Source organism: Silene latifolia, chromosome 11 (assembly GCF_048544455.1).
Source record: "Silene latifolia isolate original U9 population chromosome 11, ASM4854445v1, whole genome shotgun sequence".
NCBI lineage: Eukaryota > Viridiplantae > Streptophyta > Magnoliopsida > Caryophyllales > Caryophyllaceae > Silene > Silene latifolia.
In genome coordinates, this window is record NC_133536.1 from 155,320,256 (window position 1) to 155,348,115 (window position 27,860).

The 27,860-nt window shown below is 40.1% G+C and overlaps 1 protein-coding gene across 1 annotated transcript; it reads right to left on the bottom strand.

Moving 5' to 3' along the window:
• Positions 1–18,767: 18,767 nt before the first annotated feature.
• On the bottom strand, positions 18,768–21,650 carry LOC141611981 (elongation factor 1-alpha-like). The gene is made up of 3 exons (XM_074430668.1): positions 21,529–21,650; positions 20,070–20,551; positions 18,768–19,953 (listed from the first exon to the last, which is right to left on the bottom strand). The coding sequence occupies exons 2-3, from the start codon at positions 20,529–20,531 to the stop codon at positions 19,072–19,074; spliced, it is 1,344 nt and encodes a 447-aa protein (XP_074286769.1). The 5' UTR covers positions 20,532–20,551; positions 21,529–21,650; the 3' UTR covers positions 18,768–19,071.
• Positions 21,651–27,860: the final 6,210 nt, after the last annotated feature.

Here is a 27,860-nt window from a genome sequence, read left to right on the forward strand (position 1 = left end):
GTAGTTTTAAGTTGTATCTTTTATATCATATGTTGGTTTTAAATCACTTGTAATATAATATAATCGTTCTTTTATCGACATTTGATGATTACTGTCCTCGGGCAACCGAGATGGTAACGCCCTTATCTGCTAGGGAAGGTCTTGTTAAGGCTCCTTGGAAGATGGGGGTGTTACATCGGTGGTGGATGAGTTGGGCTGATGCGTGTCTTTTATATGATGTTTTAGACCTCATTTTACACGCATTTCAGAGCTCATTCATGTAGTTTAAGGCTACTATTTGCCCCATTTCGTCTACTTTCGTATTTTTATGTAATATTGCAGATTTATGCGGAAATGAGTAGATATTGAGCTAAATCCGTCCCCGAGTATCTTGCATTGCAATTGACGTGAAGTGTTTACTCGAGAAATGAACCTGGTGCGCATTTCGAGGCCCGAAAGACAAGTCAACGAGAAATTAGAAGCGGACTACCAGCTAAAGCAGTCGATCGACCGATGCCTATGGTCGATCGACCATCATACGACTTATAGAAGCCACTGTACACTGAAGAGCAGTCGATCGACCGAGCATCATAGTCGATCGACCACACCGCTACTCAGACGAGAATTAAAAGATCGAGGAATAGCAAGCCCATAGTACATTAGGTTTTGGAATAAGAACTACGTTGTATTCTATATAACGTAAGCTAGGTTATTCAGTTTTGGCATCTAGTTTTTAGCATACAGTTCTTAACACAATTAAACATTCATTAGTTAGATTTTTTCCGTCAATAAAGTTACTCTTTTGCAATCGGTTTTTGGATCCTTTTCTCTGCAATTTCGGTATTTCCTCTGTTCTTATTTCAGTTTCATTGCCTTTTTATTGTTCATAGATATAGAATTGCTAGTTAGTATCCAAAGCCAATTATCGTTTATTGCTATTTGTTATTTGATTACTTCAAGCATGAATTCAATAGTTTATTTTGTTATGATTATTGTTGTTTTTATCAGTACCATGAGTAGCTAAATTAATTGTGCTAGGATGTAGGGGAATTATAGTGTAGGCGGCATTAGAATTAGGGAGCCCTAATCGCGTGTTGGTCGATCGACCACCTTATACGGTCGATCGACTGACCTCGTGAGCTTTATTACGTTTTAATTGTTTTAATTGTTATTTTTGACGAATCGAATGCATGCGATTAGTTGAATGTTTAGTATTTGACTGACCCATTAGATCGAAAGATAGGGAAGGTTATTAGACTACCAATTAAAATGACTAAACTTTGCTGAGATCGAAAGATAGGTATCGTTTAGATTTTTAGTCACTCTTCAGGACGAAAGTCAGTATTAGTGATATTAGAGACCTGTAGCGAGATCGAAAGATGCTACCTGTGAGAGTGGACCGAGAGGACCTCTTATTTTCCCGCCTCACGTGATTGTTTTAGGCCTATCTAGTTTGCTGCCGCCGAAACTATAGTGAACCGACCATCCTAGTACCTCTTTTATATCTATTTTCATCCGTTTATTTAGTTTACTTTGTTTTATTGCATTTAGATATAGATCAACTCAAATCAAAACCCCCATATCATTGTTACTTTAAGACCGAAATTAGACAACTAGAAATTACGTCTGCCTCTCTGTTGTTCGACCCGACTGCCGCTAGCTATAGTTGTAGTTGGAGATTATAAATTTATTTTTGACACCTCATGACGGGTATCAAATTTTGGCGCCGTTGCCGGGGAGGCAATTGTTCTAATTTGTAGTTGTTTTATTTTAGTCTGTTTCTTAGTTTAAGGAACATCCGTTCCTTAAACTATTCTCATATTCTTTTTGTAGTTTCTTCTTATGCGCAGGTCACAAGGTGGTGAATTAGTACCTTTCAATCCTGAGATTGAGAAGACCTTGCATGAGTTGAGACGATCATCTAGGATATTGCTGACAGAGGAAGAGCTTAGTACTCTGTCTAGTTACTACGAGAACGAGCTGTTCGAAGAAGATCCACCTACATCTCCTGCTTCTACTTCTTCAGCTGAGACAGTCACTTCTCCGAAATTCCAGTCATGGTCAAGAAGCAAGCATAGCTAGTCACTCGAGCCGATCGCTGCGCGAATTTTTACAAAGGATTCGCATTACCGGGGAGGACCGAAAATTCGAGCCAAAGCCTCGCCTATATTAATTTGGTTGAGAGAAACCAATTCGGGAGCTGCAAATCGAAGATGCGAAATGCCAAGCACATGGAGACCTTTATCGATTATTGTTGTTCCATACCCGCACCCACTGGCGTGACTCCGGACCAGATAAAGGATACCATGTTTATTTTCTCCCTTCGTGATGCTGCAAGGGAGTGGTATAGAGACCTGGATCGAGTTGCTAATGGGATCACCGACTGGAGTTCGTTGGCCTTGGCATTTTACAAGAAATACTTTTCTGCCTCGAAGACCAATACGATTAGAGCTCAGATCACGAGTTTTAAACAAGGGCCGGATGAGAACTTTCATGAGGCCTGGGTCCGTTTCAAGAAATTGGTGCGAACCATACCGCACCATGGGTTTGAGAAGTGGAGCCTATGCAATCAGTTCTATAATGGGCTCTATGATGATCAAAGAGCTATCTTGGATGCTGCAGCAAGTGGTCGATTTACAGAGAATGTTGGAGAAACCAAAGGGTGGAAGATCATTGATGAATTAGCCACCCATAAAGCTGAGTATGGGAATTCCAGAGGGAATCAAAGGAGGAGTGTTGAATCTCCTTCTGTGGCTGCAATAGAAGCTCTCACGGCAAGATTTGACAAATACGAGTTGGGAGGAGCTTCAAAAGGGGGAATCTACCATGTAAATGCTGTGTCAGACGGTCCTTTCATCTGCAATAGATGTGGAGCTGAGGGACATGTTTCAGAAAATTGTCCTAGTCCCTTTGACTCTTGTGCTGCCTTACAACATTATAGGCAAACGAATACCTATTATGAGCCGAATGTTCATCCAAATCTGAGGTGGAGTAGTCAAAATGTCTTAAATCCTACTCAACCTCCACAGCAGCAGCAGCAGCAGCAAACTTATGTGCCCCCTCATAAGCAACAACAGTTTCAAAAACCTCCCTATGTGCCGCAGCAGCAACAATCTCAAAATTCTGACTTTGCTGAGTTGAAGAATATGTTGCAAAAGGAGTCCCAAGCTAGAGAGGCCGGGATGAAACTACTAAAGAGCCAAATTGCTCAATTGGCTAGCAAGAGTACAACTCGAGCTCCGGGACGATTACGACTCGACGGACCAGAAAGAGACCCTTAATGCCATCACTTTGAGGAGTGGGTCTACCCTTGAGGGGCCCGTCATGGTCGAGGACGATGGTGCAAAAGATGAGGCGGAACCGAGTCAAAAGAAATCTGGAACGAACAAAAACAAGAAAAAGACGAACAGCAGGTATGTCAGTCGATCGACTGACATACCCGGTCGATCGACTGAAGTGCAACAAACAGTAGCTTCTGGTCCTGTTCAAGTCAGTCGATCGACTGACCTAACCGGTCGATCAACTGAGATTACTGCTAATAGTGAACCTTTTCGTCCTCCAATGCCCGATAACTTGAGGGATCACTTGTTTCGGGGTACGACTGCCCCGAAAATATTGAGGCCAGACCCGACTGCTGATGGGTCTGTTCTGGTTCCGAAGTACGACCCTATGTCAATTAACGGTTCGCATTTGAGACGGTCTGAAGAAGGGTCAAGCTACAACAAAGAGAAGGTAGTGGACTTTCAGCCTAAGTCCACCGACGCCGGCATGAGAGACTTAGAGGAGAGGGCTAAGTTACTTCTTACAGCCCCCTATCCGGAGAGATTGGTGCCGACGAAGGAACAGGTATCTTTTAATAAGTTTGAAAATGTTGTTCGTAGTCTAAACGTACAAGTACCTTTCCTAGAATTAGTCAATCAAGTGCCTGCTTATATGAAGTTTATGAAGCAATTACTTTCTAAAAAGAAGTCACTTGAAACTGTGCATACTGTCGTATTAACTGAGGAGACATGCTCTTATCTGTCTCATACTGCACCCCTTAAGCTAGAAGACCCGGGAAGCTTTTCAGTCCCATGTAATATTGGCACCTTTCCTATTGAGAAAGCCTTATGTGACCTAGGAGCTAGTATTAACGTTATGCCCTTGAGTCTTGCTAGGAAGCTGAAGTTGAATAGATTTGCAGTCACAAATATGACAGTACAGATGGCTGATCGCTCTGCGGTCCAGCCAATAGGAGTCTTAGAGGACATCTCCGTGCAAATAGGGAATTTTTTCTTCCCTGTTGACTTCGTGGTGCTTGATATGCCCGAAGATGCACACATACCTATCATACTAGGTAGACCATTCCTGCACACTGCTGGTGCAGTTATTGATGTTGGTTCGGGTACTTTGACCTTTAAGGTAGGCAAGCATTCCATTGTCTTTGCCCATACAGCTAGGAAGAAAGACCCCATGTGGCATGTCACTTGCAATACGGTTTCTGAAAAGAAATCCTATTTTATACTTCCTGGTATGCATGTCTCCATTTCTACTCCTGTTGTAACACCTCCGCCCCAGATTGGGAGCAAAGTGGAGGAAGACTCTTCTGTTTTAGACATTGCAGGAGCTGGTTTGGGAAGGAGAGATGCCCATTGCTCCTACTCGTGAAGGAGCAAGTCGTTTCGAGAGGCGGTCTAGGATGCCTTAGCTATGGGACGGATGAGGAGCTTGAAGATGAGCCAGTCAAAGTGAGAGAGTCCGACCTGGACTTTGATGAGCCAGAAGCCAGTCAAGTGGGCCATTCCGTGGCCGTTCTTGATCAACTATTAGTTGATTGAGGCTTCTTCAAAAACATTTACTTTTTATTGCTTTTAGACACTTTTTATTGCTTTTGTGTGCGCGAAACTTCGCATTTTATTTCGGTTGCTTAGGATTTTAAACACTTTAGTTGATTACTTTGGGTTTTGCGCAATTTTGTGCGCGTATTATTGTGCACTTGCAGGTTTTCAGACCTCATTAGCTCACGTTATTGAGCAAATACGAAGAAATCAGGAGTTACAGCAGTATTTCCAGTCGATCGACCGCCTACCCTGGTCGATCGACTGAGGTGCGACTTCCAGGAGCTTTTGTTCCTGTTCATTCCAGTCGATCGACTGCCTGCTAAGGTCGATCGACCGTCCCGCACTGCTGTACCTGTTCACGACCTCTCCCCTGCTGTGTTTGGTCGATTTGCGGAATTAAGGGAGTTTTCTACTCCACTTTATCTTCCGTCATTTATTTATTTCTTCTATTTTTCTAAATTGTGCACATAATTACCGCTTCATTATTGTTTTCTCGGACTTATGCGTGGTATTTGTTTGTCTTTCAGATACTTATTGGTAGCACTGCTGGCTACTGAAACCTCCTAGCTCACGCTGGTTTGGGGAGGTTTCCTTTTGTTGCGCTTAAGGTCTTGTGAGTTTTCGAGTCTTTATTTCATGTCATATTTATTTATTTTCTCGCAAATTCCCGTTTCTCCTTTATTTCATTACATGATTTTGCACAATGGGGACATTGTGTGATTTGGTTTGGGGAAGGGTTTTGCGTCGCATTTGCATAAGTTTATTGCATTTCTATTTCACGTTTATATTTTTGTATGCATTGTTTATTTCATTTCCTATATATATACAAAACTCCAAAAAAAAAATTGAAAAATTTCAAAAAAATTCAAAAATTTGCACGTTTATTTTAGCATATAGGTTGAGTCGGAACGGTAGTATTTCAATGATGACATTGCATTTGCATCTGTTTTATTACCTAAGCCTTGCTAATTGACATGTTATTAGTAGAATCATTTGCATAGTCTACGAGTTTTCGTTACATTCTTGCTGGACTTGAGACTTGACTTAGATATTTGGCAAACTACTTATATTTCTGAGTTTTAGAGCCTATAACTGGTGTCATTCATGACCAGTTCATCTAGGAATGTGAGTAGTACTCCTTGTAAGACATGTTACATAAATGTGCATAAATGTGAACTTAATCTACTTAATACCTGTATGCATTCGGTTTGTGGTTTGTTGACACATGTGGTAGAGGTTTTCCTTTGTTCATTATGCCCATAAGCTCCACACTGCCAAAAACAGCCTTTTTGTCCCGTTAACCACATCCTACATTTAGCCTGCCTTTGTCAAGCTAGTAGTTTACGTTTTTGGGATTGTTACTTCGTTTTTGGCATATGCTCATGTTTGAGATTTGTTGGGAAGATGAAAAGAAAGAAAGAAATAGAAAAGAAGAAAAAAAAAAGATGAAAAATGATTCGAAAAAGAGAAAAAAAGAGTTTTGTACTGTTCAAAACGGTCGATCGACTACCCAGTCTGGTCGATCGACTGGAGTCCGAAAAGAAAAGAAAAAGAATCAATTCGCATGATTTAAGTTTTATTTCCTGGCGATTTTTGCTCCCATGTGCATTTATATCTATTGGGGAGTTTATTGATTATAATTATTTCGGAGATTGTGAGTTTTATGCTTGCTATAGCACCGTATCGATTGAATTTTTGAGAAAGAAGTGAATATTGTCATTTGGCTTTGTTTCGGTACTAGCTTGATCACCTGTACCCCCACATTTCCATAAATGTTTTGCCTCTTTTTGCCCATTACCTCACATATCCCATATATACCTCGGCATGTGTCATGGTCATTTGTTCGGTTGGAATGCATATGTACGGTTGTAGAGGTTACTTTCATATTATATTGCAGGCATGTTCTTATAGGTCGTAGTTAGGTGAGTGTCATCAACAAAATGAATTCTTTCTATCTTATACATATATTCACCTTGCTCTTACTTGAGTGATTTGAGCGACCCGTGAGAGTCCAATTTGATAAGTCCCTACAGTTGACGGTTCAGCAGTTTCTAACGACCTTATAACTCGTTTGCATGATTCACATTTCTAATCGATTGTTAGTTGCATTAAAATGGATTAGGCTTTACATGTTGCAATTCGCTCTGAGATTGAACTCGTTCCTTTAGATCGAGTCTAGTTCTTGCTTGGGGACAAGCAAGGGTTTGGTTTGGGGAAGTTTGATGCGTGTCTTTTATATGATGTTTTACACCTCATTTTACACGCATTTCAGAGCTCATTCATGTAGTTTAAGGCTACTATTTGCCCCATTTCGTCTACTTTCGTATTTTTATGTAATATTGCAGATTTATGCGGAAATGAGTAGATATTGAGCTAAATCCGTCCCCGAGTATCCTGCATTGCAATTGACGTGAAGTGTTTACTCGAGAAATGAACCTGGTGCGCATTTCGAGGCCTGAAAGACAAGTCCACGAGAAATTAGAAGCGGACTACCAGCTAAAGCAGTCAATCGACCGATGCCTATGGTCGATCGACCATCATACGACTTATAGAAGCCACTGTACACTGAAGAGCAGTCGATCGACCGAGCATCATAGTCGATCGACCACACCGCTACTCAGACGAGAATTAAAAGATCGAGGAATAGCAAGCCCATAGTACATTAGGTTTTGGAATAAGAACTACGTTGTATTCTATATAACGTAAGCTAGGTTATTCAGTTTTGGCATCTAGTTTTTAGCATACAGTTCTTAACACAATTAAACATTCATTAGTTAGATTATTTCCGTCAATAAAGTTACTCTTTTGCAATCGGTTTTTGGATCCTTTTCTCTGCAATTTCGGTATTTCCTCTGTTCTTATTTCAGTTTCATTGCCTTTTTATTGTTCATAGATATAGAATTGCTAGTTAGTATCCAAAGCCAATTATCGTTTATTGCTATTTGTTATTTGATTACTTCAAGCATGAATTCAATAGTTTATTTTGTTATGATTATTGTTGTTTTTATCAGTACCATGAGTAGCTAAATTAATTGTGCTAGGATGTAGGGGAATTATAGTGTAGGCGGCATTAGAATTAGGGAGCCCTAATCGCGTGTTGGTCGATCGACCACCTTATACGGTCGATCGACTGACCTCGTGAGCTTTATTACGTTTTAATTGTTTTAATTGTTATTTTTGACGAATCGAATGCATGCGATTAGTTGAATGTTTAGTATTTGACTGACTCATTAGATCGAAAGATAGGGAAGGTTATTAGACTACCAATTAAAATGACTAAACTTTGCTGAGATCGAAAGATAGGTATCGTTTAGATTTTTAGTCACTCTTCAGGACGAAAGTCAGTATTAGTGATATTAGGGACCTGTAGTGAGATCGAAAGATGCTACCTGTGAGAGTGGACCGAGAGGACCTCTTATTTTCCCGTCTCACGTGATTGTTTTAGGCCTATCTAGTTTGCTGCCGCCGAAACTATAGTGAACCGACCATCCTGGTACCTCTTTTATATCTATTTTCATCCGTTTATTTAGTTTACTTTGTTTTATTGCATTTAGCTATAGATCAACTCAAATCAAAACCCCCACATCATTGTTACTTTAAGACCGAAATTAGACAACTAAAAATTACGTCTGCCTCTCTGTGGTTCGACCCGACTGCCGCTAGCTATAGTTGTAGTTGGAGATTATAAATTTATTTTTGACACCTCCCGACGGGTATCATGGGCTGTGGTGGTGTTAAACCCTGTAGATAGGGTGTCGGGTTGAATTATTCGTCGAGATGAGTTGTTGTTGTTATTGTTAGGGCTGTCCTTGAACCCGTGTGTAGTGGTTGTCGTGGGTGCTGACCACCGTGGCTGCGATGGGTGAAGTAGGTGGTCCACGGTGGTGTGTAATGGGGGAGGTTGTCGTGAGTGAGCTGGTGGTTTAAGGGTTGTTTTGGAGGGTTTTGGGTTTCGTTGTTGTGGTGATGTTGGTGTTTGGTCGGGGTTTTCGTGCACCATGATTGGGTTGTAGGTGGTGGTGGTCCACGGTGGTGAGGTGGGTAGTAGGTTGCCGTGGAGTATGGCTAATGTTAGGGTGAGTTTTACACGGTTCAAAAAACCGTGTGTTTGGGGTTTTGGGGATTGATTTTAAGACGAGTTTTGAATTATGAAATTACGTAATAATGTAATTAATATAATTAATATAATTAAATTATAATTAGTTCAATTGTTTTATATAATAAGCTAGTTAGTTATTATAATTCTTATTTATGTTAGGTGACGATTTTGTTGACGAGTATGTTTAGTTGATTGCTTGGATTGCATTATTGGAGTATTTGCTAATCAGGCAGGATAACTACTCAACTGAATCGTTTTATTATATTTATATCATTCATGTGAGCAATGTGTTTGGATGGATATTATCCTTTGGCTGGACTATAGATGTGGATTATATATTATGGTTATTTGGTGTTGGATTATATACTTTGCATAGCATTTGCATCGGATTATTATTATTGCTTGCATGACATATACTTTAGAAAGCTCCGGGCTAGTTCTGCAGACTTACCTCTGGTGGATAATGTGTGATTTCTCAACTGTGAGTTGAGATAGTTTGATTTCCCTGGGCCAGGGATTGGCGGGATGAACGAGTGTGTCGGGTGATGAGCTCAGCTGCATTGGCTTTTGCATTTCATATCATGCATATTCATTGTATTCGTCTTATATCTGTTGTTTATTTATCCTACTCGACCTTTTTTTTTTTTTGATGACGAGGGGGTTGAATCCCCCCCGGGCCCATGCATTCCCGCACCACCACATGGACCATGTAAGCCACCCCCTTCGGGGGCTGCAGTGGCCAAGTGATCATCGCCCCAGCTGGTAGTCGAACCCGGGACCTCTCAACTCATGCATTTCTGCAAGCTTCGAGGTTTAACCCGGCTACCACTGGACTAACACCACTTGGTTTACTCGACCTTTTGGTTGACTTGTGAGCTGGGAGGCGTGCGTGAGGACTATTCGACCAGCCTAGTGTCTAGATCACATAGCTCAGACATTTATTAATTACGTTATATACCTTATTTAATTCCGCTGTGAGATGTAATTAATTATTATTTCAGCTATTCAGTTTAGTTAAGTTATAGTAATATCATTATTCATTAAATTTATATAAAGTACTTTGGATTGTTTATCTTTGTTATTCACTACCTCGGGATTCCGAGATGGTAGCAATCCTATTTATTTGGGAATGTCTTGCTTAAGGCTCCTGAATAAATGGGGTGTTACAAAGTGGTATAAGAGAGAACGATCATCAGGCCTAAACCAATGAACAATAATGAACTTAGGATGTGTGTAAATAAAATGAACCCAGGTAGAAACTGTTAGAGCAACTCCAATGGCAAGCTAGAAGACCTTGTAGCTTGTCTTGCCCCATATTTTTTCTAAGCAATAAAACTTTCAAACTACAATACTCTTCAATGGTAAACTACAATAGGTTTAGCTTAAAATGTCCCACTAACAAATAAATATTATAATACAAATTATTTTATTGTTTTTAATTATTTATTTTATTATTTTAAAGGTCAAGCTACGTAGCTTGACAAAGCTACACCCGCTCGTAAGCAGGACGTATTTTTTGTACTCCAATGATAAGCATACTGCTTGACAATTTACAATATTTGCAAGCAGGTCCTTAAATGTAACCATTGGAGTTGCTCTTTGGAGCCCCTTAAGCATGGGTTGAGTAGGGCACCCCTCAATCCAAACATTTGGCCCTCTCAGTTTTGAACCGGTTATCTCGAGAAAGATTGAAAGAGTGGGGTAGTTGGAATAGAGGTGTGTTTATTCTTTAAGGGTCAAAATTGATTGTTGTAAGATAGAAGTTTCAAATCTTGTTGCCGGATGGCCTAGGGCCATGTGATATGAATAATTGTGGTGTTGAAATTTTCCTAATTGGATTATTAGATGAATTATCTTATGAATTTATTTATTGATTGAATTTATATATGAGTAGGGATATATTACTATCTATAGTTAATTGAGTGTTTTAAATGTATGGATGAGCATGTTATGTGAATTAGAATTTTCATGTCTAGTGATATGCAGAACGTGTTACCCTAAGCCAATATATGATTTTATGATTACAAGTATACGTTAAATTTCTCTTGAATAACAAATGATAAGTAGCATAGTTGTGATATGTTTATAATTTGTCTAAGGTGATAGGATATGAAGATAGGTGATAGTAGTGGGAAAATTGAGCAGGGATGATACTTGAATATATGTGAGTATGTGTACTATCTAATATTTAGGATTTATTGATGAAATATTGGTTATTAGCATACAATTATTATAGTAAGCATAGTTAGCATAAGCTATAAGTTATGTGAGTACAACTGTTTTGGTGTGTAGTTTGAGTATTCGGCTGATAATAGGGTAACATGTGAATGGTGTTAATTGTTTGACGATAATATGTAATAGGTTAAAGCAAAATTTTGAGGTTCCATGTAAATTGCCTGAACTTGGAATTTCATCATATGTCTAAGGAATATGTAAATTGTATTATGATCTGTAAATAAGACATGATGAATATTATATGTTATATAATTTAAAACATTAGTATAAGCATGTGGGTTATCGAATAAGTGTAATCGAACTCGTGAATTCTCGTATTTGTACGATAAAGTTATTAAAATTCTATGAGACTTAAATTTCTTCTTAGTTGTCTTTTGCATCCTCTGGTAAAGAATCACTTGATTGTGTACTGGCGGATTTCAGTATCTACGAGTTAAACTAAGTTCTAAATATAAAGTTGACAACTTGTAAGATTTAGTTTGAAGGTTAAGATGTGTAATTTACGTTGTTAATAATGTTTTGTCTAATAAGTACTTGTCCTAACGTTACAATGTGAATAATATGCTTTATTAAGGTATTGTCACGGTATGTATATTATGGATTTAAAATGTCTCCAAATAATGGTGTTAGTATAAATATCAATGACTAATGAGTTGCAGGAGTCAAATGAATAAGGTGAATTTGTAAATATACAAAAGAGATAAAAGAACTACACTTCCGTATTATTTGAAGAAATTGTATTGAAATTAGTTACCTTAAGTGTATTTGATGTATGTCCGTGTATTAGGAAAGATAGTTGTGTTACCATGTAATCATGTTGGGAATGTGTGAAAATTGTGAATAAGCTTGATTGATTTCTCAGATTTTTACCCTCATTTGTATTCGCTGTTGTTTTAGATGTACTTAACATATATGGACGAAAATTTTATGCGTGATAGTCTTGTGTGTTAGCATTCATTTGCCGCTAGTTTCATACTTAGATGATTTACGGTTTAAGAGAAATAAATGTTTTAAGAGATAGGTCCACTCGGTCGAGTGCCTGCACACTAGGCCGAGTGCACCTCACTCGGTCGAGTATAACTCAAACTCGGCCGAGTGCCATCTACTTAGTCCTTCAAAGCCACACACGGTCTAGTAAGTCACATACTTGGTCCATAAAACTCACATTCGATCTAGTGTGTACCTCTTTACTCACGATTACGACTCTTCTCAAGCCTAAGGGTCCTCTCACTGTACTCAGAGGGTCCTTTAGAAGTCCCAAAAGCACCGTGTATTACACATGATGAGTAAGAGCACATGTGTAAGATTCCCGATGCTTCTGCCATATGTTCTATCATGTATGCCATGTTATGCACTCGTCCTAATGTAACCTGTGCATTGAGTATGACTGTATGACGAGTAGCTACCAATATAATTCAGGTGATAGTCACTGGACAGTTGCCGTGATTATCGTAAGTCTTTCTTATTAGTATTAATTCGGTCGGCAATAATAATAATAATAATAATAATAATAATAATAATAATAATAATAATAATAATAATAATAATAATAATAATAATAATAATAATAATAATAATAATAATAATAATAATAATAATAATAATAATAATAATAATAATAATAATAATAATAATAATAATAATAATAATAATAATAATAATAATAATAATAATAATCTGCAAAAATTATAATTAGCGGATCCAGAAATTCTCGGTATCTCAGGATGCGGGGGCTCGGGTGGTCTTACATTTTTACTAGACTTAGCTTTGCTGTTGCTAAGGGTGTGGGAGCCCAGATTGTCTCTCGGCTCCCCACCAATTCCATGTAAACTTTTATTTTTCATTTAATGAAAGTTGCGCGCATCCTTTTTTTAAAAAAAAAAAAAAAAAAAAAAAAATAATAATAATAATAATAATAATAGAGAGAGAGAGAGAGAGAGGAGGGAGGGGCGATTTTTGAACGATCGTGCGTGCTGCTGTCGTCATCACTGTTGTTGCCTTCAACGCGTTTCTGTCACCGTCGTCAGTCACCCACTGCCATCACCGTCTTTCCTGCCATCACCACTGCCGGCGGTCGTGGGTTTGTCGGTGTAAGGTTGTTAGGTTATCTGCGGTAACGGTTTTTGCGTGTTTTGTTCGACTGTTGCCGTCATCGCGCTTTCCACTACCACCGTCAGTCACACCTCTGCCATCATCGTCTTTCCTCTCACGCTGACCCCTTCACTCCATCGGTTGTGAGTTTGTCGGTGTTGGGTCTATAGGGTTTCTACGGTATTGGTTTTTGCGTGAATTAGGGCACACGATCGCCAGCATTTCCGACGTCCTACTGCCGTAGGCTGCCAACCACCACACCAAGCCGACCTTTAGACCTCACGTCGCCGGTCAGGGTGGTGATTGTTGGTTGTTTCATACGGCTGCCGTCGTTGCCGGGATATCGTGAGGGAGGGTTTGTCATTATCGAGGGTTTCTGTCGTTTTCTGCGCCGGTTATTCCCTCTGCCACCACCATTGGGCCACCAGACCTCACGTCGCCGGTCTATGGTGGTGGTTTGACTGCTCTGCCCTACGATCCTTTGCCGGTAAGTGCCTGCCTTTTTTTCGGTTACGGCTCTTTTATTCTTCCCGTGTTGCTGGTTTTTGTTGCTCTCTGTTCTCTGGTGTCCGGCCACCTCTGCCGTTCCTGTTGGGTGGGTTGTGTGGGTGTTACGGGTAGCGGGTGCTGTGGGGTTTGGGTTCATTTGTCGCCTGCCTTTGTGGTTGTGTTGGTTTTCTCGGTTGGTTATTGATCATCACCGGAGTGGGTGGTGCGTTGGTGGTGGGTCACCGGCCCTTTTTGATCTTTGGTAGCGGGTACACTTTAAGCTCTTAGCTGCTTGTGCGTGAGCCTGTTTAGTGGTTTCCGTTCGGGTGGTGGTTGTTGGTGGCTCTATAGTTTTATGTGCAGGTTGGTGGTGTGTTCCTTCATGCCTGAACTTGTACGGTTTCATTGTCCTTTTTCGAGTCTTCATGCGTGTCCGGATGGGTTTGGTAAAGGCCTTACTAAGGCTGCATGGCGTAAATTTTCGTGTCCCATTGTTGTCATGATGGTGTTTTAGAGCTTACGCGTCAAACTCTTGTTGATAGTCTGACTGTCTTCTCTAATGCCGAGAGTACTTTGAAGCGGATGGGGCTTTGGTTGTGTGAGGTATGCTTTAAAACCCGTACCACTCGCGCTAGATGTCGTCATAGTCGGGGTGATATTGTGATGCCTCCGGAGTGTGTTGATGGTCTCTACAGCTTTCATATTTATGGTATTCCAAGACCTTTGGCTCCTTCTACTTCGGTTTCTTCTGATGATAGTGTTGGGCTTGTTCAGTGGTCTATATCTTTGCTTGATCGTTTATTGTCTTTGGGCCTTCGCACTGTGAAATCCATTCCTCCTAAGTGTCGTCTAGGGTTTGCTCGGGCTTTGAAAGGAGCCCTGGATGATGTGGCTGGTTCTCTTAGTGATCTCTCCCGCTGGATTCGTTTGCTTGTTTTACCACTTTATCTGCTTAAGACTTTCGCTCCTCGGATTAATCTTGAGTGTAGGACTGCTATTCGGCGCCAGCGTCAGGAGGAGAGTATTGTCAGGGCTATCCTTGCTTTGGGGGTACCTGAGGGGGGGGGGAGGGGGGGTTGCAGCTGTTGCAGGAGGGTTTGGATGAGGGTCCTTCTTTATTTACTGTAGAGGAGGATATGGATTTGAGTGAGCTTAACCTCCGTCAATGTCGGAGGAAGATTTGTGATGGTCATTATACTGCTGCTGTTCGGGTGCTCTCTTCCTTTGGGGTCGCCCCCTACTCCGATGCCACTCTTGTGGCCTTGCGTGAGAAGCATCCTGTCGCCCCGCCTCCTACATTGCCTCCTTTGTCTGGGGATCATCATCCTCTGGTTGCCTCTTCGTCAGTGGTTTTGGATATGATTCGGAGCTTCCCACGCGGTACTTCTTGTGGGAGGGATGGTTTTCGCGCCCAACACCTGATGGACTGTTTGAGTGGCGCAGCTGTGGCTATCTCTGATGATTTTATCACTTCTATTACTAGAGTGGTTAATCTTTTTCTTGAGGGCCGGTGTCCTCTTGCTCTGGGTGAGTACATTGCCAGTGCCCCTCTCACGCCACTTGTTAAACCAGGTGGTGGTGTTTGTCCGATTGCTGTTGGCACTGTTTGGAGATGGCTTGTCTCTAAGGTTGGTGCTTTTCTGGTTGGTCCTTACTTGTCTTCTTACTTTGCTGGCCTTCAGTTTGGGGTGGGTGTGTCCGGTGGAGGAGAGGCTATCTTTCATGCCTTGAATCGGCTCATTGAGGCTCGGAGTGCTGAGGTGGGACTTTCTATGTTGCTGGTTGATTTCCAGAATGCTTTCAACCTTGTTGATCGCGCGACCATGCTTATGGAAGTCCGCCGTCGTTGCCCGGTTCTTTCCCGTTGGGTGGAGTTTTGTTATTCCAGCCCTGCCCGTCTTTTTTATGGGGAGCATTGCTTGTGGTCTTGTCAGGGTGTCCAGCAGGGTGATCCTTTGGGCCCTTTGCTTTTCGCTTTGGTTTTGCATCCCTTAGTATGCAAAATCCGGGACATTTTTGACCTCACTATGCAGGCGTGGTACTTGGATGATGGCACTATCGTGGGGGATACATTGGAGGTGGGGAAGGTCTTGGATTTGATTATGGCGGATGGCCCTCGTTTTGGACTGCATCTTAATGTCTCCAAGACGGAGGTCTTTTGGCCTGTTGAGGATCCTCAGAGTCGGCTTCCTGGGGTTTTCCCCCCTTCTATTGCTCGTCCCTTGCGTGGTGTTACAGTTTTGGGTGGACCTGTCAGTACTTGTCCTGGTTTTGGCAGTGAGATTGTGGCGAAGAGAGTAACTAAGACAATTGCGCTAATGGACTTGGTTGCGAGGATTGAGGACCCACAATGTGAGTTGCTTCTACTTCGAGCTTGTACTGGTATTTCTAAGCTCTATTTCTCCCTTCGTACTTGCTCCCCCAGTGTTTTTGGGTCGGTCCATCTTCTTTTTGATGCTGCTCTTCGTTCCAGCTTGGAACGTATTGTCACCGCGTCTGGCCCGGGTTTTGGGAATTGGCAGTGGCGCCTTGCTACATTCCCTTTTCATCTTGGTGGTCATGGTGTCTATGCGGCGGGAGATGTTTTACACTATGCTTTTATTGCGTCCCGTTTGCAGTCTGCTGATTTGCAGGCTAAGCTCCTAGGACCTTCTGGTATTGTAGCTGCTGGCCCTGCTTTTGACGATGTCGCGCGGGTGTTTACTGCGACTACAGGCTATGGTATCTTAGGTAAACCTAGTGAAATTGCTGCCCCCAAACTTATGAATAAATTGGCAGACATATATTTCGCGACGGTTGCTGCTTCCTCAGAGTTTGTTTTCTCTTTGACACCACGCCACCTTGCTTTGTGGCAGTCTCAGCAGGGTTCCCACTCCTCTGATTGGTTGCGTGCGGTTCCTATCTCGGGGTTGGGTCAGACTATGAATGGGAGGACTTACCGTAGTGTGCTTGGGTATCGTCTGGGTGTTCCGTTATTCACGGTATCTAGGCCCTGTCCTGCTTGCTCTCGGGTTTTTGCTGGTGATGTTTTTGGGGACCATGGTGTTTCTTGTACTGGTACTGTGGGCGTTAAACATCGGCTAACCTCGTCCGTGACACTCTATTCGACATCTGCTATAGATCTGGGATTTCTGCGGGAAATGAGGTTGATATCGGTTTGGTTGACGGGCATGGTGGCTCTCTTCGTCCTGCGGATTTGCCGCTTTATTCTTGGGACAGAGGGCGTGATGTGTGCGTTGACTTGACAGGGTCTTCTCCTTTGACTCAGATTGGGATGACGGATTTTGTGCCCGGCCGAGTTGTCGCTGATGCTGCTCAGCGTAAGTGTGCTAAGTATGGGGATTTGTGTGCGGCAGCGGGTTATGGTTTCCTTCCCTTCTATTTCTTTTCACTTGGGGAGCTGGGTTCGGATGCTGTTGCCTTGCTCAAGCGGATCCAGAAATTCTCGATATATCAGGATGCGGGGGCTCGGGTGGTCGCTTACATTTTTTCTAGACTTAGCTTTGCTGTTGCTAAGGGTGTGGGAGCCCAGATTGTCTCTCGGCTCCCCACCAATTTCATGTAAACTTTTATTTTTCTTTTAATGAAAGTTGCGCGCATCCTTTTATAAAAAAAAAAAAAAAAAAAAAAAAAAAAAAAAAATAATAATAATAATAATAATAATAACGGAAAATTCACGTGGTACCTCGAATTTTGTCATTTTACACGTGGTATACAACTTTTTAAGTTTGTGCACAAGATATCCTTGAGATTTGATTTTCAAGCACAATGTACCTTTTTTTATCGTTCTTAAAATTTTCAATTGGGCATAAATCATAGATCAGTAATCGGAATTGACTAATTTTTTTTTTTCAAATTGATTACCTTTTCGAGATTTATAAATTGATAAAACAAAAATGGTCATTCAGAAATTTAAGATCGAAGATATGGTTGATTTGAGATTTTCGTAAAACAAAAATCTTATAAAATGTCAGTCGACAATTTTTTTCTCAAATCGTAGATTATGATGAGATAATCATTTTAGGAAAAAAAATTGGCCGTTTCTGAATTTCGGTCTATGAATTATGCGCAATTGAGTTTTTTTATAGCGACAAAAAGGGCATGTTGTGAATGAAAATCAAACATGAAGGGTATCATGTACACAAACTTAAAATGTTGGATACCACTAATAATAATAATAATAATAATAATAAATATGTTATTAATAATATTAATAATAATGGATATATTAATAAAATAATAAATATAATATAATAACTCATTAATATAATAATAATAATAATAAATGTTATGAATAATATTAATAAAATAATAATAATATTATTATCATTAATCATAATAATATAATAATAAATAAATAAATAAAATATAAATATAATAATATAAACAATACGAATTAATTAATAATAAATATAATAGTAATATAATAAATATAAAATAATATAATAATAACAATAATAAATAAATTAACATGATAAGAATGATATCAATAAGAATATAAAATAAGAATAATAATATTAATATTAATGTTGAAATAAACTAATCTGAACTGATCTGAACTTAGTGGAGTTGAACTGAACTGAACTTAATGCTGAACTGAACTGAACTTATAAGAACTGAAATTAAGTGCAAAAGAACAGTGTGAAACATAAATTTGCGGGCACTGGTTAGACAATAGAGGTGTAGAGCGGTGAGACAATTACCATCTCGCCCATAGTTTTGTTTCTTCTGCAAGCTTATCGCTTGTTTCCATAGTTGCAATCTTGTGGCTCCTCGCCCTAGTAGTTATCGCTCTTATGAGTTATGACACCTTACACAACATAGATTATTAGATTTACTATGCGAGGTTTGTTCTTCACAGATATTACTCTACTATTTATTCGATGCAAGAAAATTATCCAATAATTACCTAGTCATAGCATTTATGGAAGCAATAATATATCGAGTCAAGTTTTTGCTTGTAATACAACTATACAAGAGACGTCAAAGTGGCTTCAAATCCCTATTATCAGGAATCAGGATACGTTTAACAAAAAGCGAAGGAAGAATCAGAGTACCAAATCACCAAGAGAATACTTGCATCAACCAAACGAGGGATTCATGACAGCGAACACTCAGTAGACTCAATTATACTAGATAGAGAACAACAAACGTCACAAAAAGGCAGGCTATATCAAAACCTCACCACCGCCGATCAAGCACCCAATTCCAAAAACTGTAATGCAATGTCAACGCTGGACTAAACCCCATGCAACAATGACCTACAAACATAAAGACCCCAGACATAAAAGACACCAATTGTATATCATAAAGTTCACAACAACATTCCTCACTTGCTAAGCTTAACTCTGCAATAGTTTACTTCTTCTTCAGGGCAGCCTTGGTGACCTTGGCACCAGTGGGATCCTTCTTCTCAACATTCTTAATGACACCAACTGCAACAGTCTGCCTCATGTCCCTGACAGCGAAACGACCAAGTGGTGGGTACTCAGAGAAGGTCTCAACCACCATGGGCTTGGTGGGAATCATCTTAACCATCCCAGCATCTCCGTTCTTCAAGAACTTAGGCTCTTTCTCCAGTTCCTTACCAGATCGTCTGTCAATTTTGGTCACAAGCTCAGCAAACTTCACAGCAATGTGAGAGGTGTGGCAATCGAGAACAGGGGCATAACCATTCCCGATCTGGCCAGGGTGGTTCATGATGATGACCTGTGATGTGAAGTTGGCTGCCTCCTTAGCTGGGTCGTTCTTTGAGTCAGAGGCAACGTAACCACGCTTGAGATCCTTGACAGCAACATTCTTAACGTTGAATCCAACATTGTCTCCTGGGAGTGCCTCAGGCATGGACTCGTGGTGCATCTCAACAGACTTAACCTCAGTCGTTAACCCAGTTGGACCAAAGGTCACAAGCATACCAGGCTTTATGACACCAGTCTCAACACGTCCGACAGGCACCGTTCCAATACCTCCAATCTTGTAAACATCCTGAAGTGGAAGACGAAGGGGCTTGTCTGAGGGCCTCTTGGGCTCAGAAACCTGGTCAAGAGCCTCAAGAAGGGTAGGACCCTTGTACCACTCAAGGTTGGTGGACCTCTCAATCATATTGTCACCCTCAAAACCAGAAATGGGAACAAATGGGATTTTGTCAGGGTTGTATCCGACCTTCTTGAGGTATGAGCCGACTTCCTTCACAATTTCTTCATACCTTGACTTTGAGTATTTGGGAGTGGTTGCATCCATCTGTATCATAAAATAAAAACAAGTCAGCAGCAAGTAAACAAATCAAGATAATAGACTAAAAATCAGCAACTCAATTTTATGTAACCAAAAACCCAGAAGAATGGGAAAACATATACCTTGTTAAGACAACAGATCATCTGCTTAACACCAAGGGTGAAAGCGAGAAGTGCATGCTCACGGGTCTGACCATCCTTAGAGATACCAGCCTCAAAACCTCCAGTGGTGGAGTCGATGATGAGGACGGCACAATCAGCCTGGGAGGTACCAGTAATCATGTTCTTGATAAAGTCACGGTGACCAGGGGCATCGATGACAGTGCAGTAGTATTTGGTTGTCTCAAACTTCCACAAGGCAATATCAATGGTAATACCACGCTCACGCTCAGCCTTGAGCTTGTCAAGAACCCAGGCGTACTTGAAAGACCTCTTGTTCATCTCAGCAGCTTCCTTCTCGAACCTCTCGATAACACGCTTGTCAATACCACCAAGCTTATAGATCAAATGACCAGTTGTGGTAGACTTGCCAGAGTCGACATGTCCAATGACGACAATACTGATATGTATCTTTTCCTTACCCATGATATATTCTCACAAAAAAACTGAACACAAGAAACAAAATCATCCCTCAATAAAAAAAACGAATAAATCATTCATATTGACAGCAATTCACAGATCAGTAATATACATTCTCCATTAGTCGCCAGCAATTAATGCAATCTAAAGAATGAAACTTCAATTGTTTGTATAAGTTTAAGGTTAGCATGAATTCAGCCATCATTCACCAAAATAAACATAACAGTAACTGAGGATACTTGCGTTTTACGATTAGCAGTTAAAAACTGAAAAATTAGAAGACACAAACAGGCTTTTATACAGTAAAAATGATTCAAACATGACTATTTGTTCCTGAATTAGTTAATGACAGTCCATAAATAGTGGAATTCACTTGTCCAAAAACCAACAAATATCGCACAGAATAATAAACAGGAACTGGTCGGATTTGAACCGACAAATAGAAGTTTTAGAAACCCCTGCCTTGTACAATTGGCTACAGTTCCCAATTTATCCTAATTATGTTCGACATGCCTCAAGAAAACATGCAACAGCTCACTTAAGAGTGAAAACATGCACTTGAGAACACCAAGTTAAAAATATTTTCAATGATTCATGGATTTACAGTCGAATTCGCATTATAATTATTAAAATGTGGCCATCATAATCCATTCAAGAAAGATTCAAACAAATATCAGCTTGCATTTCGCATATATAATGCCATCTATTATTGAACTAAAGTTAAGTGATCGAAACAAATCGAATATAAACAACTCGTATATATAATCATCAAATAAAATACGGAGTATCAACAATTCGAGTTTAAAATCTATCAGAGACAATCAATATTTGATTTGCAATCAAATATTAAATCGCAAGTAAAAGATTTGCATTAATAAAGAGGAGAAATTGCAAGTACGCAAACCAATGAACATAAAAAATAAAACGAAATCAAAGAAAGTAAGAACTAATCAGGCATAAATGAAAGGAATTAAATAGAGAAGAAAGGGTTAAAGAGGGAGACCTGGAAGAAAATAATGAGAAAATAATATGAAAGAGGAATCGGATGCAGCCAAGGTAGGGTTTTTGATAAATGAGTATGAGGATTCTCGCATTTTTATAGTGATGAGATTGTAGGTTTATTTCGGTCAATGCCTTCCAATCGGGTCTGCCATATATTTCGGGCTGAATTGGGCCGTTTCGGGTTTTGGTTCAATATGGGATGTACCAGGTCATTTTGGGTTTTAGATCATTTCGGGTTGGGTCACTTTGGATTGGATCATTTTCATATATGTGTTTTTTTGGGTCGAGTCATTTGGGTCACTACTCAAAACGCTTTAATTTGTAAAGTGTGTGTTTGACCTATCTTGTAAAAGTGTATTTGGACTTAAAAGCATTTTTTGGCCAAAATATACATTTGTTTAAAAGTTTAAAAAAATAAATGATAAAAGGATTGATTAAAAGATAGATCCATGTTTGTTGAGTCTAATAAATGATAAAAAGATCTAGTTTCAACTAATGCACATTATTTGTTTGATGAAATGCTTGTTTGACAAACATGTATGATTCTTTACTTGTTTATACACTTCTATAAGATCGAAAGCCTTAAGATGTGTTTAAACTTGCATTATGTTGGTGGGTGTAACGGGTGTACGCGAGAGCTAAACCGGCTCAATCTAAGTAGGGCAGTTAGACCAAAAGACTCGGCCCATAGTCCGACTAGAACCCATGACACCCTAATTCCTTTCCTAGATTGTTTGAATCTCATACATTTTTTACTCCGTGTTTTTATTTACGTTTTCATTATTGTTTACATTTAATAGTTTAGACCAAAAACCCAACCCAATTACTTGTAACACTAGACACAACTCTAAGCAACCCAATAACATTTTTAAGACCAACCGTCTCCGTGGATCGATCTCTGCTTACTTGTTTTCTTTTTGTCAAATGTGAGCTTTTTCATTAAAATATCAAAACAAGTACAGCGTGTCATTACATTTCAAACGATAGTAATCTCCTTCCTATATTGGTCATACAGTATCAATTAATCTCAACCAAATTCTATGCTCAGTACTTCCAGGCCCCTGCACCTTTATCATCATCTTCACACGCAGCCAAATGAAGCTTTTAATCTCCCTCACCAAAATCTCAGGTCTTCTGACAGCCAATTCAAATCTGCACTTATTTCTTTCCATCCACAGAGTGTACCATGCTGTGATCTGCATCATTATGCAAATGTCCTGCTTCAACTTAGACAGCCCATGTGCATTCCCATCCAGTACATTACTCAGCCAGGTTTCCAGCATCAACACCACACTTCTGCTATACTCACACTGAGTAAACAAATGCTGGTGAGTTTCAGTCTCCTTTTCACAAATAACACACATGTTATTCTCACAAATATGTAGCCTATGTAGTTTATCTCTCAGGTTCAAGGCTTCATGCTTAATTAGCCAACCTATAATAGAGTGTTTGGGTAGAAACCAGCTGTCCCAAACCTCCTTGTACCACTGTACAGGAGGGTGCTGCCCCTGCAACAGTTGGTACCCAGACTTCACAGTATACCCCTTCACATCCAGAGTCCACTGATCACCTACATATCCCATAGCCATCAACTTCCTAGTTTTACATATATTCCTCCAATTCCAATTGGAATCAGGAGGAGGTTCATATGTATTCCAACCTTGACCTTTCAAATATACATGATCCACCCACAGCACCCATAATCTATCAGCCTTTGTATAGACCCAATTCACTAGTTTACCAACACTTGCAACATTCCATAGTTCAGCATTCTTGACACCTAGCCCCCCTTCCTTCTTGCTTGTGCAGACAGTATGCCAGGCTACAAGAGGAGCTCTATTATATTCTGTACCTCCATCCCAGAAAAAGTTTCTACACACAACTTCAATTCTCTTGATGATTAACTTTGGAATCAAGAAAATAGATCCCCAGTAGTTGTGTAAGGTATTCAACACTGAATTAACCAGGGTAAGTCTCCCTGCATACCTCATCTTCTTAGCCCCTATACTCCTTACTCTAGCCACAATTCTCTCCACCAGGATAGAACAGTCCTGCTTAGATAGCCTCCCTGGTTGGATAGGTATCTCCAAGTACTTAAAAGGTAGGTGACCTTCTCTGAACCCAGAAATCTGTAAGATATCCTTCTTGACACTAGCATCCACACCACAAAATACCACTTCAGACTTAGCAGGATTAACCTTTAGCCCTGAAGTAGCAGAAAAAGTAGAGAATGCTCTCAACATCAGCATAATGGACCTAGTGTCTCCTTTACAAAATAATAATAGATCATCAGCAAATAGGAGATGGGTTAACCTCAGTGCTCCACACAGAGGGTGATATCTAAAAAACCATTTATCAGTTGCATAATCCAAAATCCTAGAAAGGTACTCCATACAGATGGTGAAGAGCAAGGGAGAGATTGGATCCCCCTGCCTTATACCTCTCTTACCTGAGAAGTAACCTAACATAGATCCATTCAGATTCAGAGAAAAGGAGGTTGTTGTAATACAAGTCATCACCAATCTCCTAAACCTGACAGGAAAATTCAGAGCACCCATCATCTCATCAATAAAGGACCATTCAATAGAATCATAAGCCTTTTGGAGGTCCAATTTGAACATACATCTAGGAGAAGAGGTACTCCTGTTGTATAGCCTTACCAAATCCTGACAAATCAGTATGTTTTCAAGGATACTCCTACCATGCACAAAAGCACCCTGATTTCTACTAATTATATCAGGCAGGACCCCAACCAACCTCTTGCATAGCAATTTGGAAATGGTTTTATACAGGACATTACAACAGGCTATTGGCCTGAAATGCTTAACAGAAGTTGGTTTATCCATCTTAGGGATCAGAGTTATAGAGGTAGCATTGATTTGAGTTAGAAGCTTGCCAGTTTCAAAGAAGTTTATAATTGCAGCACAAACCTCACTCCCTACTATATCCTAGGCATCTTTGAAAAATTGGCTAGTGTAGCCATCAGGCCCAGGTGATTTGTCTTTGGGAATACTAAACATGCACTCTTTAACTTTCTCAACAGAGATAGGTTTATTCAACTGGGTCCAGTGATCAGCAGTGCAACATTTCCCACGGTGAACAACATTGATATTCACATGGTCCACCTGACTATTAGACCCAAGAAGATCCTGATAGTACTCCAGAAATGCATCTTGAATCTGAGCTCCATCAGTACATAAAACCCCATGCTGATTCTCAATACATAACACTTTGTTTTGCATTACTCGTTTTCTAATAGCATTATGAAAATAGGCAGTATTGATATCTCCTTCCAGTGACCATTGTAGCTTGGCTTTCTGTATTAAAAAGCTATCTCTAGCTCTCTGAAGTTCCCTCAATTCCTGAGCCACAAGGTATTCCTGTTGGACTAAGTCATAATCCCCACGCCTAACCACCAGCTCTCTCTGGATTTTGTCAAGCAACAAGCCAGTCACATTAAAGCTTGTTTCAATGTCAGAAAAACAATTCTTGTTAAGCTGCTTCAAATCTGGATTCAACTCCTTTAACTTTTTAACAACTTGAAACATTTTAGTCCCATGTTTCCTTCTATTCCACACATGTGCAACACAGGGCTTGAATAACTCAGATTGCCCCCACATATTAAAATATTTAAAATTTCTCCTACATTTAGTTTCACTTGTCCTATCAACAATAGTACAAGGACAATGATCAAAGATTCCTTCAGGGTGAAAATGAGCATTATAGTTTCCATAAGCTTCCATCCATTCAAGGTTTCTCATTGCTCTATCCAGCCTACTGTAGACTCTATCCTCTGGTGCCTATTTATTTGACCAAGTATACAAAGCCCCAGTAGCTTGAATTTCATCCATACAGCATAAGGAGGTGCATTCCTGGAATTGTTCCATCTCCCTCTCTGTAGAACTCCCACCTAATCTTTCTATTGGACTCAATACAGTATTAAAATCCCCTAACCAGAGCCAAGGCTCAGTACAGGTTGTAGCAGTCTGCTTCAAAAAATTCCAAAGACTCTGCCTCTCATCAACCCCATTAAAGGCATAAATCATTGTTAACAAAAATTCCTTGTCATCAGTTCTAGATATAACTTTCATGTGTATATGCTGTGCACTGTAGGATAGGAACTGAACCTGAAAACACTCAGGTTTCCAGAAAATCCAATTCCTCCCCCCTTGTGCCAGCTGCTATTTGTAGACACACTCCACCCCTCACACAGGTTAGTGCATTTATTCAGTAGCTTGCTAGGCTTTATTTTAGTTTCTAAAATTCCAAAAAGGGCTATGCCACTATTCTGCAAAAATCATTTGACCGTTTTCTGTTTATTAATATCATTTAGCCCCCTAACATTCCAGAATCCAATGTTATGCATCTAAAACTAGTGGAGGGGGATCTTTCCCATTCTGCACTACCCCCCCCGGGAGTAGCCAGATTGTTCAAGGCATCAATAAAAGTAAAAGGTCCAGTGCCCCCTTTTGCCCTATAACCTGCAAAACTCTCCTGTCTGCTCATTCTCATGACATGCCTAGCAGGTGTGGATTTCACCATACTAGCTAGAGGAGGAAATACCTCAGGTGTAAATATAGCAGCAGGATGATCAAAAACAGTGTTCACCACAGGCTTCTGGACATGCCTCCATACCTTCTGTGGCTTCACCTTAGGTGGACCTGGTTTTGGCTTAGGCTTAGCTTTCCTACAATGTTGTGACCCATGACCCAACCCTTTACAGATAGAGCAGGAAATAGGTTTCCATTCGTACTCAACCCTAACATCAACCACATGACCACCCTCATCCAGGAATCTAACTTTCTCATTCAAAGCCTGATCAATAGACAGTTCAACCATGACCCGAGCAAAACTCAGTCTGGTTTTATCCTGTGTAGCAAGGTCCTTCCTTACAAATTTACCCACCAATCCTGCAATACTAGGAAGACAATCACCCAAAACTTAATGGATATACCATAAAGTTTCACCCAAACAGGCACTTTGTCCACCTTCTCCTTAATCAAGTCAAAATCCTTTGACTATGGTCGAAGAATAATAGGCTTGTTTTCAAACAAATACGGTCCAGAATTCAGCAGGTTATCTTTTTGTGCAAGCGTCTTAAGTCTAACCAAAAAAATACCATTCTCCATAAACGAGACTCTATCCACATCATATTGATCCCATATTTTATAAACATAATCCTCCACCATCTCCCATGGCGGGTTTGCACCAAGTATATAACCATACACAGCAGTGTTCCAGAAATCTAACTCAGATTGGATGTCCTCAGATGTAAACTGCAGCAAGTCACACAGGTCCTCTTCTTCAAAAATAGGCTCCATAATCGACACATCTTTTCCATTTTTCCTCTGCTTCCATCCTGATTGATCTGCTCCATCCTCAGTCAGGTTCAGCACCGGTATCCCTGTCAGTTCAGCCATCGTTTTGGTCTTGGTAGCATCCCCCGAACAAGGTACTGGGTTACCCCCAACTGACCGTACTGGATCTCCCCCAGCTGATGGTACTTCTGTAACATTCTTTGCATGCATTGTTTGCTTACGATTTGTTTTTGGTGTTTTTGTTTTTGACGAAGATGATTCAGGGTTTTCACTAAAAACCATGATCGTCATTATTAATTGCTCAATAAATGCAGAAATTAAGATGAACAGAAGAACTAGGGTTTAGGGTTTCTTTCGCTCAAAATTCGCCTTCTCTCTCTAATCTTCTAATCTTTTAATTTTCATTTGGCTTTTACAAAAGAAAATTTACTCTGCTTACTTGTTATATTAACTTGTTTGTAGAGTTTATATAAATATTGTTTGGTGAGTTAACGACGCATCACTGGTCGATCAAATCAAATCATTTGCCTCCCAATAACGTCATCATACTTACACTAACACAATCACACATACATGGGACCCAGCCACAACAACTCCAACATGGAATATACAAGGCATGTGAAAGTGCAAACCGTGGCGTACGTATATGTGTATTCCCGTGAGGTCTCAAGACCCCCACTGAATTCATAATTTAGGATAATTACTTTGTTCAGTAATTAACGTAGCAGTAAATCACGGTTGCTTGGGTGGTATTGCTACCACATTTCACACATGACTAGGGTTTAAAGTTCAAACACAAGTAATGGCATTTTTGCTATTTTGTGGCCCACTTGATTTTGAGTCTAGGTCAGCCATAGAATGTAAAGGACATAAGAAGTCAATACAACCATGACAACTTCCAAATTTTCGGCGAACAACCTGGTGAATAAGGAGCTTAATGGGCAATTTGACCCGTTAAAACTCACAAATCTCTTACGGCCTGTTTGAAAACTGTAATTTCATTTCTAAATCTATA

Coding starts and splice junctions, on each gene's coding strand:
- LOC141611981 (XM_074430668.1), bottom strand. CDS start 20,531: ATGGGTAAGGAAAAGATACATATCAGTATTGTCGTCATTGGACATGTC. Junction 19,954..20,069: donor TGATCTGTTGTCTTAACAAG/GTATATGTTTTC, acceptor TTTATGATACAG/ATGGATGCAACCACTCCCAA.